General features: G+C 38.1%; 1 protein-coding gene across 6 annotated transcripts in view; it reads right to left on the reverse strand.

Moving 5' to 3' along the window:
• Positions 1-2,905: 2,905 nt before the first annotated feature.
• Positions 2,906-15,385, reverse strand: part of B3GALT1 (beta-1,3-galactosyltransferase 1) — a 324,178-nt gene continuing 311,698 nt past the window's right edge. For 3 of the 6 annotated variants that reach the window (XM_075756752.1, XM_075756750.1, XM_075756753.1), the window contains 2 exons: positions 7,872-7,910; positions 2,906-7,282 (listed from right to left, as the gene is read on the reverse strand). In XM_075756752.1, the coding sequence (XP_075612867.1) occupies positions 6,073-7,053 (981 nt within the window). In that variant the 5' untranslated portion in view covers positions 7,054-7,282; positions 7,872-7,910 and the 3' untranslated portion in view covers positions 2,906-6,072. Of the gene's footprint in view, positions 7,283-7,857; positions 7,911-13,054; positions 13,704-15,385 lie in introns of those variants that run through there. The other 3 variants (XM_075756754.1, XM_075756755.1, XM_075756751.1) reach the window with 3 other exon arrangements.

Below are 15,385 nucleotides of genomic sequence, written 5' to 3' on the forward strand. Positions count from 1 at the left end.
TAATGAAATTGAATAAATAATAAAAAAATTTAGAATGTTTCAAAATGATTTATCCCTTTCTGCTCTCACTATGCTTTGGCACTGCTTTTCTTTTAAGATGTTCCTATAAATGTCTTGCACTAAGCAAGAATTGATGTGTGATCTGAGCATGATGCACTTAGAGCCCAATGGCTGGTGTATCAAGATGGATGAGTCCAGCTGCTGGTTGTGGCTTATCTCACTTACATGGCTGTTACCTTTATTGCCAAAAGAGGATGGATGCCATGCTAGCATGGGGCTGCTAGCACTTCCTTAATGATGCTGTAGGGACCTCTTTTCTTCCCCCTTGCTTTAACTGCTATACTAAGGTGCCTGGGAGGTCTGCTTTCTCTGAGCAAAGAGGTCATGCTAGAAAATTGGCCACAGAAAGGAACTCCTATAGGAAAAAGGGATATAGGGATTGGAATTATTCTTGATAGTCTTAACTTAGCTGCAGATATGGTAGGTGTTATACAGCACACCTCAAGTTTGGGATATTTGCTTCCCTCAAATAAAAGCTGTCTGCATTACACAACCATTGCACATAATTCTGCATAGCTTGATATGTAACACTGCCTTTGCAGAGTTAAATGCTTAAGGACAAATCTTGCATGACGAATAAATCACCTCTTGCTCTCCTTAGCATTTTTGGGTGAAGCAGAGATATGGAGTTGGCTAATGCACGGACCTAGCAGAAAAATGGAACATTTTTCCTGCATTAGACATGTCATCAGAGGAGATACTTGAGACAACTCTATTACAGGTGCAGTTGAATCAATAAGGCATATTCTTTTTTTTTTCCCCAGATGACGACTCTTCTTCCATTTCATAAATTCCTATTTTTAACAAGAGAAAAGTAAGCCGATATTATTCAGTACAATGGTTCATGTCATACAGATCTCCTTTACTGGCACATTGCTGCTGGCACACAGGCCAGCTTCAGCAGTTTTAAGAAGGGTTTGGGTTTTTTTTCACATATTGGTCTCGCTTATGGCAGTGCAAATTTCTTTGGAAATCTATGACAATCAATTAAGTAAAAAAGAGAAAATAGAATGCTCATTGTTAAGATAATCAAGCTACATGAAATCCAGCCTACTAGTGCTAGTATCTATATATCTCTAAGCTGTATATTAATTAAAACACCATGTAAGTGTTGCAATTAGACTCAGGCTGCTGTGGTGAAAATGAGAGAAAAATGAAAATGATTGGAGGGGTTTTTAATGTACGTGAAACTCTTAGTTGTTTTAAAGCATCTCGTGATTTGTAAGATTGCTGTGCTGCGCAGACTCTCCTGTGATGCCTGAGGACTCTGTAGCAGGCTTCAGCTGCTTCTGAAACAGGTGACCCAAAGAAAATACACTTTGGTTTCCAACAGCTATGTTTCTTCTCAGGGCGGTGTGGTATTTTCCCATAAATTTCATAAATGATTTTGGGTTACTGAGCTCTGACACCAGTGGTCAAAGAGGTTAGATGTTTCATTTGACATAGGAAACTGCAAAGGGGAGAATGGAGAGAGAGAAATTATTCTGACTAGTGCTTACAATAAAAGGGACTCTGTCCTGCTTTTGTTGTTTTCTTTTGTGTTTTTATTTTAATGTGAGGTCTCTAAGGTCTCCCAGGCTTTCCTACTGGATAAAAGAACATCTTAATATATTTGTATTGGGAGGTGAACACTACGTAAGACTAATTAGATTATCTAAGTGTATTCAGATTGTGCTCCTTCATTTCTTTCCTGGTGCTTTTGGAGGGCTTGGGAAGCAAAAGGCTCTGTCAGGGTGAGCGCGTGGCTCTAGGAGGCTGGGGAAGGACCCCTTCCCTCTGCGTGGGTACCCTCCCGGCAGTCACGCAGCAACTTCAAAGTGGGTTTACTGTGTCTTTCTGAGATGTGGGGTTTGGGACGTTTGTGCTTTCTCTTTTCCTCCTGTGTGTAGCTTCTGGTGGCTGCAAGCTATACACGTTAAGGTACCACGGAGGTAGCGGAAGAATTATGTTGCAGGGCCAACGGAGTCAGCCAGCTTCACCACCTTTATAATTGCCAAACTTCAGTCTCGTTAGCTGGGGATGCCAAAGCAGCTGAATAGGGCAAAACAAATGATGAATCCATCTGCTAATTTGGCAGATATTGCCATGGCTATTTTAAGATTAAGTCTTTGGAATCAGATGAAGTAGTACACCTGATCAGTGTGGGCATCAGCGTGATGAAGCTGTTGCACAAATAATGAATAAAAGTAATATTTTGGTTGTGTTTTTTCCAATTATTTTTTAAAAAGCTGTTTTTGCAGCACAATATTCTTCCTCATCACAAATGAGTGTGTTCACTGGTATTGTGTTTTCAGGTAATACCATTTACATTTCTAGAAAGAAGCCAAGGAGAAAACTGTACAGGACACCTTCAATTTTTCATTTGACTTTGTTCTTAATTTTTTTTATTATTTCACATTGATACAAAAAAATAGTATCTTGATTAGCAGCTTTGCTGGCAATCCCACAAAACTGTAAATAATACTTTAATCTAAAAGAATGCACTCCTACAGACACTATAGATAAAACAATATATACAATTTAGACAAATAAATACATAAGTACAGCCAGTCATATATATACTGATACACCTAAAGTTTGGTTACTGTTGACAAGCTTTTCTAGTTAATTACGCTCTTCATTTACAAATTGCCATTGCCATCTACATTATAAAGACCAAAAAAATCCCAATAAAGAATCAAAATGGATACTTAACATTATTATTAGGAAAGATGGAAAATGAATCTTGAGACGTTCGTTTAAATACTCTCACAATTTTAGCAAAAAAAAGTTTTTGTGAAAAACTCCTCCTAAAGCGAGGCATTTCCCCCTAGCTTCTTTGCTCAATATGCTTTGTTTGTGTATGTTTTGGAATCGAAATGTGATTATAGCCACACCTTTGAAGTGACTAGAAGCTAGCACGTCTTAACCAAGTTGTCATTTGTCCCATGTCTAGTGAAAAAAAATGACATTTAAGTAATATAAATATTTCTTTTGATTAAAGGAAGCCCAGTGCAAACACTTGTTTGTTAACAGTACCCGATGTGGCACAAATACTGCTGGGTGGAAGGGACAGTAAGCTGTCCCTGCAAGTAGATGTATTGCTCCCTTTCTAGCTCCAGGTTGCAATGCTGCAATTTCTGAGCAAAGAGAAAATAATACATCTGTTATGTAAGTTAACAAGCTAGTCGAGTCTAGTATCAGAAAATTAATAGAAATAGAAAATTAGGCTTCTGTTGTGTTCTCTTAAATTCACTTGACAATAAAAGAAAAAAAATCTTGTACATTCAAAAGTTAGGGCACACATGCTTAAGGCTCTTGAAACACTGGACAAATATAATGCCTAGCTCAGCTCCATGCATAACAGAATACTACGTAGCAAGCAGACTCTACACATATATACAGCTGAATACAGAAGAAAATGCCTTAGAAATATGTACATCAGTTCCAAGATGAACATTTACATTTCTATCGAACATCTATCTATTTATAAGTGGCAGGAAATACATTTTTTTCAGATACTATTTTCAAGGTGTACCTTCCAATCGTTAATGCAGTCTCTGTACTAGGAGAAATTCAAGGCTACCATGCTACTCGAGCCCTGAGATATCCGGATTGGGAGCCCTGCTGTCCTCTTGGTTACTAACCAAAGGCTGCAGAAGCATCAGCAGGAGAAGTAAGGCCACCAAATCCATTTGATTGTGGATTCAGAAACCCCAAATTACTGCACGGTGCAGGGGCATAGCAGAAGTGATTGCAGCCTGTGGGTTGAAATTATTATAAAGTGTGTTCTTGGTAGGATGGTGTCCATGCTGTCTGATTTACCCAAGGGCTGGGGATGAATTCTACCCTCGTTTCCCTTCCTAAACCATGTATTCTGGGGCTTAGGTAAGGAAAGATGAACTTCACCCAATCAGTGTGTGTGTTATATATTCATCTATGCAGTTAGTTGGACCTTGTTTAGCTAGAGTTCTGAGTTTGACAGGAAGCAAGAGCAACTTTAACAAGGACTAGGTCAACTAGGGAAGGATAAATCTTAATTATGCTGCAAGAGATTCAGTATTTTTATATAAAATTACCAATTTTCATTTATGAAGGATGCACAAGCTCCTGTTGATCAGCAGTAACTGCTGGGCTATCTGTTGTGTAGTTTTACCTTTTGATCTGAAGTAGATTTGTTTGAGACGCCTACTACTGCCTGTGGCTTGAAGGCCAGGTATGGTTCGCCTCGTTTACAAGTAGTTCCTTTCAAAATAATATAGTGCTGCATCTGTGAATAAGACTAACAATTTGTCATGAAACAGCAAAACTTTTGGTGTAGCATCTTTGTTCCTCTGTTGCTGTTGTAAAGTGCTATGTACACCTATGGCAAAATCGGGTCAGAGTTTTCCTTTACACTCTTGCTCAGTTGATTTCTGACAATTTTATAGACATGCTGAATTACATAGAGACTTAACAGTTCTTCATATGTTACATATAACACCAGCTGAAATGAAATGAATTTGTGTGCTGTGGATGGTGTGAGTAATCTATGCTAATAATACATTTGGTGAGTTTTGTATCTTTGTAACTTGTCTGTGAATTCTTTGTTCCAAGTTATTAGCTGAGCAATGTCATATTTTAGCTCTTTGCCAGAACGTAGTGCTGAATAGAGATGGCCTGAATTTATTGGAGAATTTTCCAGGAAATAATTTTCATGACATTTCATTAGCGTTCATATTCAAAACACATAAGCACATTATGAAACTTGAATAAAACATTGTGCGTGTGTGATTTCTGTCACATGCTCTGGGGGTCTCTCGAATAGGACCTCAGTGAGTATTGGCTCTGTGATGAGTACCCTGGGAGCTGCAGATTTTTAACAAAGGCTATAGTTTGTTTTTCTTTAATAGGTGATTCTTAAAAGCCCTCTATTTTGCTGTGAAAGTTGTATACAACTGTTGTGTACTCTGCCCAATCAACAGAAAATTGATTGCATTCTTTTATTGGACAATATTCTACTCTTCTACACCATGAAAAATCTGCTAGAATTTCATTCGTATACATATGTAGCAAAAAGTAGAGCTCACCCTTAAAAAGCTGCTTCTGCATTACTTTTTTTTTAGGTAAATAGTGTACTGACGTTGAAGAAATATGCTGCTTATTGACAATTTTATCATTCAATGTAATGATATATTGCTGTGCAAGACACTTATTGGAGAGATCCACTGATACTGAGAAACATTGCACTTGCTTTGAAATTAAAAGTTAAAAGATATTGATACTTTTATCATTAATTTTTAAGATAGCTTTTCATACATCTCTCCTGTGTTATTTCACCTACAGATTCTACTTCATTTTAAAATTGTATTAGATCTTTTAGGGGCTACTTTAGGTAGTGGAAAGAAATGGGGTGTCTTCTGAAATAATCTAAAGGAATACCATTTGGTGGTATATACTTCCGTGTGTGGGTTTGTTTCTAAGGCCTATAAGACTTCAATGTTCTTACCTGTCTAAACTCTGCTATTATACCATTAGTAAGCTGTTTGAGAATCGCACACATCGTACTATAAAATATACATGTCAAGATAGGTATATAAGGTCAGTGCAAATGTATACTGCTCAATTTATTAACAAACCTCTAAATAGAGATGGTTGTAGGGTGTCAAAAAAGGCATAAAAGCATATTTGCAATTCTTCATTTCTTAGGGCCTGAGTCTTCTCTCAGAGGCTGGGGCATGAACTGTTAAGCAGCTCATGATAGTTTATTATTGTCCTTTTACGTACAGATGCAGGAGCTGATATGTGTGATAGAAGATAATATACAAAATCTGAGACTGGACTCTAGATCCTTTCGCTTGGTGTAATGTCCTTATGAAAAGAGCCTGAAGTCTGTAAACCAGTAGTCAAAATGAGAATGAAAAATCAGTTATTAAAAATCCTTTCACAGTTAATATCCCACAGTTTAACCTGTAAATCAGCAGATCACTTTGTCAAAAAATAACCACGCTAAATCAAAATCTTAAAAAAAAGGTATTTACATCTGTAAAAATCTTAACATCTAAGATGTTTCTTGCTGGACATGTCATTCCAAATTCTGTGCATTTCTTCTGGTGTTATCTGGTGCACTGTGATCACCCTGCGGTACCTGCACAAGCTGTAAGCCATTTTCCAGTGATTGAAGCCACTGTTTTGGAAGGGGTGAATGCCCAGCTTCCGAAGACAGAGTCCAACATACACATCTTCAAGATGAAGAAGTCTGGTATGAAGGGAAGTTTTGTAAATCAGTTCCGCTACGTCAGCTGAAAATATGTAGCCGGTGCCTGAACAGAAGGGTGGATAATTGCTGTCAGGATACAAATCTCTCGGCATGTACCACTTGCTGCGAACATCTCGTATTGGTCCTCCGTTTATAACGTAACCTGTGAAGTACCTTCTCCTTGGCTTGGTGTTAGGTTTGAGCAGCTTATAAATAAGATTATCCATATTCACAAAAATATCACTGTCTGTCTTCATGACGTACTTTGCTTTTGAACAAAATGTTGCTACCCACCGCATCCCCATCAATGTTTTCAGAGTGAGGTTATGATAGGAGTCGATAAAATCCTCCACAATAATGTCATGAAAAATTTGGCTTTCTTGCTCTACCATTTGATTTAATACAGGATCTGCGTTTTTTCCGAGAAGAAATAGTGTGGCGATTTTAATTCCTTTAAAGTTGTTTTCGTCTCCCCACGTTTCTCGAATGGCTTGCCTCGCATCAAACTCTTTGTGAGTTGTGCTGATAAGAATGACCAAGAAAGGGACACTCTTCTCGCATTTGTTGGGTTCATTGATAAGAAAGTCAAAGGAATGTGGATTTATAGGTCGAGTTCTTATGTTGCCAAAGGAAACGTTTTTTCTGGCTATAGATATGCTACTGACCTGTCTGTGGCCAGTGTAGGAAGAAGTAGGGCGAGTTATACTTAAGTACCAGAGAGCACTTGCCCAACAAACTACTGTCAAAACATATAAGCATGAGACCTTTGAAGCCATTGTTCCTCTAGCTCTTCTATTCCGTATGATGAATAAATAGCCTTCGTACCATGAGCGCACCTATGTCCCAGAAAGGCAGCATATTATTAATGAAACTTGAAAGTTCGATATAGAAAAGTAACTCTGTAATCATTCATGGATCTCAGATAGGAGCTATTAACCCTGGTGGTACTCAGCTTTTCTTCTTTTACTAGCAGCAGTTTCCATTTCTTGGAATTTTCTGTTATTTCTGAAAAATATGAAGAAAAATTTTCCATTGCTAGATCATAAAAGCCTAGGGCAAGTAAAATTAGCTTAAATATGACTGACCATTAATAAGCTAAGTGTCTTAATGCATTTCTTGAATATGTGGGTTGTTGGTTTTTTCTCATGAAGTACCACAATGCAAGATAGTGTACTAGATTATAGCACTGTAACTGAAGTAATGCTTTTATGATTGATAATTTCTCGTAGATGATGATATAAAAAAAAATGTTAAGCATGCCTAGCATGTTGGCAATTTAGGTAATTTTAAAGGTATATGAAAATAGTTTTCTGGTTTCTAGTGTTTCTTGCTTTCTAGCATTTTTTCTGGACAATCTTTCAAAATATAACATGGAACATTTTAAAATTATTTAAAGAATGAAAATGTACTTTATCTTAGGATTAATAGCATCGGTGGCAACCATGCGCATGAATACCTACAAATCCCATTTGGTCTAAATGTTGTTAATGTCTGCCCAGCTAACAAGAGCGTGCTTTGGTGAAAATCAGATAGAATGGGATTCATTGGTAAAGGTACAGGAGAGAGAGAGAGATACATACGTATGCTGTCTTACCCATGTAAACTTCAGCGCTCCAGTAGACTCCAGAGAAGTCTAGAAATAAATTAACACAGTTCAGTTATTCTTGTTGGCTTTCTTCTCCTCTCCCCACAAATCAGTCTGTACTTCTCATGAGCATACATCATTTGTATACCACACGAGATAAATCACGATGGCAGCCTATTAACAGTGTCACTTTGCTGGCCGGCGTGCAGAGCACTTTCCTACCCGGCCAGGGTTTCTGCACTGACAGCCCTTCCCTGCTGCTGCACCAGTCCTGCCTCCGGCACTGGGGAGCTTTGAGGCTTCCCTGGATCTGGGGAATGTGCCAGCCCTGAAGCTTCCTTTGCTCTTAGCATGTGCCTGGGAACCAGTTCTGTTTATCATCATTTCATGGAAATGAGACAAGTTGCATTAAGCTTGCTGGATCGGTGCTGATTCCTCCAAGGCACACCAGTAGCTGGAGAGTGCCTGTAGGCTCCGTATTCCTGGGTTTTGATATTGCTTCAGAGCTAAAGGATAGTACAAGCATGCAACAGATGAGCTTTACGCTACAGCCTTTGAAATATTTATTATTTACTTTGGATAGAACAAAACATATACAGATTCAGATAAAAGATGGAAGCCCTGTCTTAGAAACATTCTTTCAGTTTCCCTGCTGCTTTGACACGTTGCTTGAATTACTTTTAAATGCTTTTTAAGGACCTTCCCTCACATTGGATGGGGAGGCTCCTTAAATGGTCTCTTTTTCTCTTCTGCGAAAGCAGATGAGAGTGTGGCCCTGGAGGGCAGCCCCGTGGCAAGGTCCCCTGCCAGGTGACCTGTTGCTGAGGGTTTGTGCAGACAGACCCCCCCCCCGCCCCGGCCAGAGTTAGAGGACTGTTGGGGTGTGTCGCTGTTCCTCACCGAGGTGTAAAACCACCAAAAAACCAATCTGAATGTTGGCTAAATATATACAGACTATATTATTCTTATAGATTCTTATAGCTAGCACTGTCCTGCTAGTCTTCATTACATGCACTTTTAGCTATTTAATGACCAGAACCCACATACCCCTCTCCCCTTCCGTGAAATAGGAAAATGTGAATTTGTGGTCTGTTTCAGAGCTTCTTCATTTTCAATTGGTTTTGCCCTATAACTGAGGCAATTAAATGAGGTGGATGTTGACTCTGATCTCCTTTGCTACTTGTCACAGGACTTGGGGTTTGCAATCTTTTTCCACCAAGCAGTAGCAGTAAATATTTGCGACCAGAATATTTGAGTCCTTTAATTGCCCCATAGGGCTGCGGAATGCCATGATCTTGGCGCGTATGTACATCCTTGTAAATAAATACAGTTGTAACAAAAATACTTGCTACTCTAAAGTCTGGAGCTCTGTCCTGCTGTAACAACCTGCTGGGGTCACTGGGACACAGTTCTGAGAAAGGTAAAACACATCCCTGATCTGGTAGGTTGGGTTTTCTTTTTGGCTTTGTTGTGAATCTCTGATAACCACCCCCACTGGAAACCACAGCGGGGAAAAACACCAAGCGCAAATTACCATAACCTAACGAAAACATAAGAGTGTAAGATCTAGAAGACTGTGTTAATAAAGAAATACAGCAGTCATGGATTGGAGATGTAGAGTGAGAGCTATGTAGGTCAGTGTAGTTAATGGACTCCAGCATTAAGGTTTCACAAATACTTCTAATGTTCTGCATATGATGAATTATTTTAGGAAACTACACATTGCATTCTCTAAATGTGTATATTTTTCCACATCTTTTTTTTTAATAAAGGCAGGCACATTAGTTACCGTGAATACTGTGCCGATATCTAAAGGAAAGGAAAATTGTAACCAGTGTTTCTTACAAACTGCAAAATTACATAAAATAGCTTTTCAGTCCAGCAATGTCCACTCTTGTGCATTCTGTAAGGCTTAGAAGCGACAAAAGCCTCACACCGTTTTGAAGAAAGATGCCAAACTACTGTAGGGAGTTTTTTTGCTCAGTTATGAAATCTATAGATAACTCTCTGTCCAGGATGAATATTTCTTATATTGGGCCTTGGATTGCTCTCTCTTGAAATAAGTTTTTTTTTTTTTTTTTCTGTTTTGTGTTTTGATTTTTTGTTTGTTTTGCTTTTTTAAAGAAAAATGAGTTTAGATGTTGCCAAATTCTGTTGTTAAAGACGATGCTAGTTAATCAAGGATCTAAACAAGTGCCTAACTCAGACCTTCCTAGAATTACTCTGTGTTGAAGGTATCTTGCAAAATTATTCACAGTATCAAAGTCTGTGACAGCAAACCTTTTCCTTGTTATGTGTTGTGATCTGAAACTAAACTCTACAGCCATGCAATATTGGGGGACTTGTATATCAAGGATGTGAATTACAAGAAATTAAATCCTTTTAATTAATATTTTCAAATTATAGTCAGTTAAAACTTTTGTGTTAATTAGTCTTTTGGAAAAGAGAAGGAATAAAGTATGTCAACTAAGGTCACTACTTTCATCTAAGTAACAACCAAAAGCACTTCAATGCCTGCCTTGTTATTGTGGTTCCTTTAGCAGTTTACCCAGAAGTTCTTCAGAACATTTTTACCCTAGTTGGTAATACATATATGAAAAGCTGCCTTAAATATTAAAATGTATAGCACACTCATTAATATATTGTGTTTATAGTCCTGATACTGGATTTAGTATATTGTCACTATAAGGATGATCTTGTTTGTTTGTCTGGTTTTTTTGTTTTGCCATGATGTTCTTGAATTTGGTGCTGAAATTTGAAGACACTCTAACAGCAAGATATGGGTTATCACAGAGAGCAGAAAGCTTTTATCAGCTTTGGATTTGTCGGGATAGGGTACGTCATGTTTGGGAACATTGGCGCAGACAAAGGGAAGTGTTATCTCTGTTCCTCTGTTCTGTGGGGTGAAAGCAAGCTTTTTAGCAGGGCAGCAGCAGTGTTAATCTCGTGGATCCTTGTTTTTAATAATGTTTTAACTTTTCCTAACCTGGTTCTCATACTGTTAGTAATCAAAGGCTCATGCTTTCTAGAGTAGATGATTATAAAAAGCAAATGTTTAACATCATGTTTCTGTATTGTGACTTGAAGTTGTGTGCTTAGTGGCACTATTCCCAGCTCCTACTGCGCAAGGCTGAGAAGCCACCCAGTCGGAGCACAGAAGCTGTACTGAGTAACTTCTGTAAGTAATTGACCTGATGGTGACTGCGAGTATTCGCAGCAAACCTTTTATGAGCTGACTGCACATCAAGAACAATCTTCTGGATAACGAGTGGATTTGAGAATCTTGCTAACTGTTCACAGGCAATTTTCAGGCAGATGTCAAGTGAGTTTAGCAAACATTACTTGCCAACTGCAATATTTCGTCGATATTTTGGAATGCTGGTTGCTGTCTCTGCTGAGAGGTTGTTGATCTTTTTCTTTCAAGAAAGCCCATCCTCTGTAAGTGTAGTTGCATTAATGTAACTAGATCACAGTGGATGTACGTGATAGAAACCACAGTTCTTGAAGCCTGGCGTATTGCCATAGTTGTAATCCATATCTGCTGCTGAGGCATAATGTAGGTGCTGAGTGGAGGCAGTCATGATGCTGAGTCCCAGGGATGACCCCGGGTGAGAAGCCAAGGGAGGCCGCAGCTGCTCATCCTGACATGCCGGAGCCTGTTAGGCAGAGCACTACTGAGTCAAATTAACAGAGTGCATCTTTGCCAAAATGTACCTATTCCTCTCCCTAGAAAAAAAAAAAAAAAAAAGAGGGAATGTAGCTGCTAAATTATTTAGTAAATGTAGCGCACACTTCTCATTTTCCCTGAAGAGAGATTTTTGTAAGAGTTTTCTATGATCATAGCTTTCATCTGTATATAGACCGAGACACTGAAATGTCTTCACTGTTTATGAAGTCCTTAAATTACTGAAGGAAAAGTCTGTGATTATTACAGAGTCTTATTGAGAAGACAATTATCCTGAACATCAAGAACACATCTACAAAGAAATCTGGGGATGCTGTTATGTTCTTGGCTGTATGTTTTCATAGTAATTTCTTGAGGAAATTCTGGACAGATGGCATAGGTGATTTAACAAAAGATTGCAAGCTCCTCTTTGGCAACTTCGTTTGAAGGTTCTTAAATATTCTAAATGCTTTTGCTGTGCCTGGGTGTAATGGCCATTAAACCACATCAGTGCTGCAAAGGAAGACCTTCCTTTCTAAGAATATATGTAGAAAGGGACTGTAATAGATGGAGGAACCACAGTCTTGGATTGAGGGGAGGAAAGTAACAGCATTCATTTCAGGTCCGTGGTTTTTCAGAAAAATCAGTTCTTCTACTTTGGAGGTCCCAGCTGTCATACATTAAAAGAAGCTGGCTTCCCTTCTCTTCTTTCAAAGGCAACAAGGACAAATATTTTCTGACAATCAAGCCATGTTTTAAGATATGCCATTTGTACATAGAGAATGATTCCTTGTTCACAGAAATATTGATGATGGGCTTTACCCTAGGCAGTCACTGAGTATGAAAGCAAGTATTTGCAGAAGTGACTCTTTCATACTAATAGTTCTCTTTTAATGAATGCAGATTTGCAGATGGTTTATGCTGTATTTCATCACTGATTTGAAGAATTGATCTTTTGAAACAAATTTGGGATTTATAAATTATTTTTCTTTCAATCTTTACCACTTGTTCTTAATAGGAATGAAAGTAAGAATGACTGTGCATTGGGGAATTTTATGAAAGCTTCTAAGTCTCATATAGGGACAATGCAAGTTTTAGAATTTTCAGTAAATGTGCCCATGCTACCAAAGCTTCTCTAACCTTTAAAGAGCTACTGCAGAGTCTTTTAAGAGTTAAAAGTTACTCTACATGAAAGCAAATCTGCATATGAGTGACTTTTCTGTATTTCCACTTTATATATTTTCAATGAATGTCTCTCTATAAAAACAGGATTTTATGTTCTTTTTCAAGAACTGCTGAGACAGCCTACATAAAACAATTAAATTACATTTTCATTGGTTTTTTTCCCCCTCATGATTTAGAATGAATTATGCTCCTATTTTTTGTCCTCAATTAAATAATTTGCAAGTTGAAAAGTAAATAGTTTCCACCATGACTAAACTGTAAAGTGCAGTTTTCAATTGCAGAAGATCAAACAGTTGAAAGAAATATTTAGGACTATTTGGATCAACACAAGTGTCAGGCTTACCATGACTGAGGGGACTGGGATAAGAAGCTGGGTAGAAAACAACACAAGCTTGGCATTAAGGACCATTCCTTGGCTGGCAATGTACGGAGGTGGGATTTCAGTGTTGGTTTGAGCAGCCTTTCTCTCTGGTTTGGTTTATACATCAGGAGCTTTGCAGCTATATATTCCCATCCAAGTTTTTCAGCTCAGGAAGTATTTTCTATGCAGAAAATATTTCCCTGTTTTCTCTGAGCAGAGACTTGAGAGCTGCTAGGTGGACCACATGGTGGTATTCAGTGATTTTCATACATGCAGATCACTCCTCAGGGAGTCAGGCAATAGCAATCAGCCTCAGTACGACTGGGGAGTAGCTGCCTTCTCTCGAGGTGACTAGGAGCCTGGTCTGCACCAGATGTGGCTATGGGGGGCCTCTGTAGCTGTATTTTCTTTCTGGTAAATCTGACTCTGAATAAAACTGGCCTTGGAGAATCCCCTGTGCTGGTGTAGGACAAAGTGGTGATAGATCAAGATTCAAACTTGTCTAAACTGGACACTGTGCCTGTTTGGGTATTTCATCAGAGGAAAACATTCACAGTTGGTTTGCTAACCACAAAAAAAAAGTTTGATTTCCTAAAATCTGGTATTCATAGGAAATGAAAATGTGGGGTTTTATTATTTGTTTGGTTTTTTTTAAATCCCATTTGGCATGACTCAACATTACATTTTCAGTAGCCCTCTTACTGTTTTGATCATTTTTTTAAAAACAACTCTTTTGGTCGTAGTCATTGTATGTTCGTGACAGCCTAGTCTTTTCCAAAGTCTCCAACAGTGGGACGCAGCTGACTCCATGGGAAGGAGATGAAAGGGCAGACCAGACCCTTGAGGACTGTCTGTATGATGGATGGATTTCTAAAGTTTTAGCAAACTGGCCGTGCTTTGTCAGATATTAATCTAGAATGGTTAATAGCTAGATTTTACTCAACTCAAAATAATATTAGAACTTGGGACATGCCAATCAGCAGTTCTGTCTTGTTATGTTGCTGTTGCAAGTGATTTACCAGGAGCCAGTACATGCTGTTAATGGGAGTCTTGCGTGCTACTAAAGTCAGCAGCATTTTAAGCACGTATTCTTTGCACTAGCTAAAGAGCGAGAAAAGAAATGAACATAAACTGAAAGAGCAGAATAATGCAGGAATATATTTTTCTTTTTTTTTTTTTTTTTTCCTTTTAAAGTTGCTCAGGAGATGTCAAGTGTCAGACCTGTGCATTTTTCCCCATGAATGCTTTTCAGAAACAATTTTAAAAAACGCTTTGTGACTTCATGTTTTGATAGGTCATTTGTGATTACATCAATCATGTCCAGTTACAGCAGTAACATGCAAATTGCATCTCAGTACGGTTATAAACTGATGCAAATAACATATTTCACTTTGGGTTACCATAGCCACAACCATTATTTTCTTTATCTATTGTGCTGTGCTCTATTGTGAAATCTCACAGCAAGGTTCCTTAGCTCATGTCACCACCAAATTGGTTACAATATTTTGCATCTAATGAAAGTTTAGGACAAAAAACAGAAGCTTTGAGTTGTTAAAAAAATTTCAAGGGGAAAACCTTTAGAAATGCTTTAACAGAATCTTTATTACTGGTGAAACAATTTAATTTATTATCAGAATCAATAGGTTAAATTACATTCAAGTAATAGTGTTTGAAATTAAATATACTGCTGTTCTTGCCTTACCCTTCTTGAATTTCCCTATTTCATTTCCTTTGTATTCACAGTGGTGCCTGTGAAATGGTGGTCTGGGTTATGACACCAAGGATTAGATGATAGTGGCCTTGATCATATAGATGCCTACCCTAGCAGCACTGCCATTCTCAATTAATCTTCGTCACAAAAAGGAGGAGTAACAATTACGTGAAGACTAGAACACCTGAAATCACACTTACAGTGTCTGTGGTGATGATAACTCATTGAACTGGATAATAAATCTACTTCCCAGAATTCACATGCTATCAGGGGCTATGAGGAAAAGCACAAACAATTAAAACTTTTGGATCCACTGGGAAAAGTTCTAAAATAGTTTTGAACCTGCTCATTAAGGTCTCTGTCATGATGCTCGGGGAACTTTGCTTTTAACCTCATCAAAACCGGAGGCACTGCGGGCTGGAAACATTGATTATTGCTATGTATAAATACATTTTTATAACCTTAGAGCATAACTCTTATAGACAGTTACTGGTGGGATTCTTGCATATCTCAGGTGTAGCTGTATGGTATCTATATTTATTGTAATTGTTATGTATCATTTACCTGTGAATGATGGAGATTTTTTTTTAAAAAAGGCTAAA

Source organism: Balearica regulorum, chromosome 6 (assembly GCF_011004875.1).
Source record: "Balearica regulorum gibbericeps isolate bBalReg1 chromosome 6, bBalReg1.pri, whole genome shotgun sequence".
NCBI lineage: Eukaryota > Metazoa > Chordata > Aves > Gruiformes > Gruidae > Balearica > Balearica regulorum.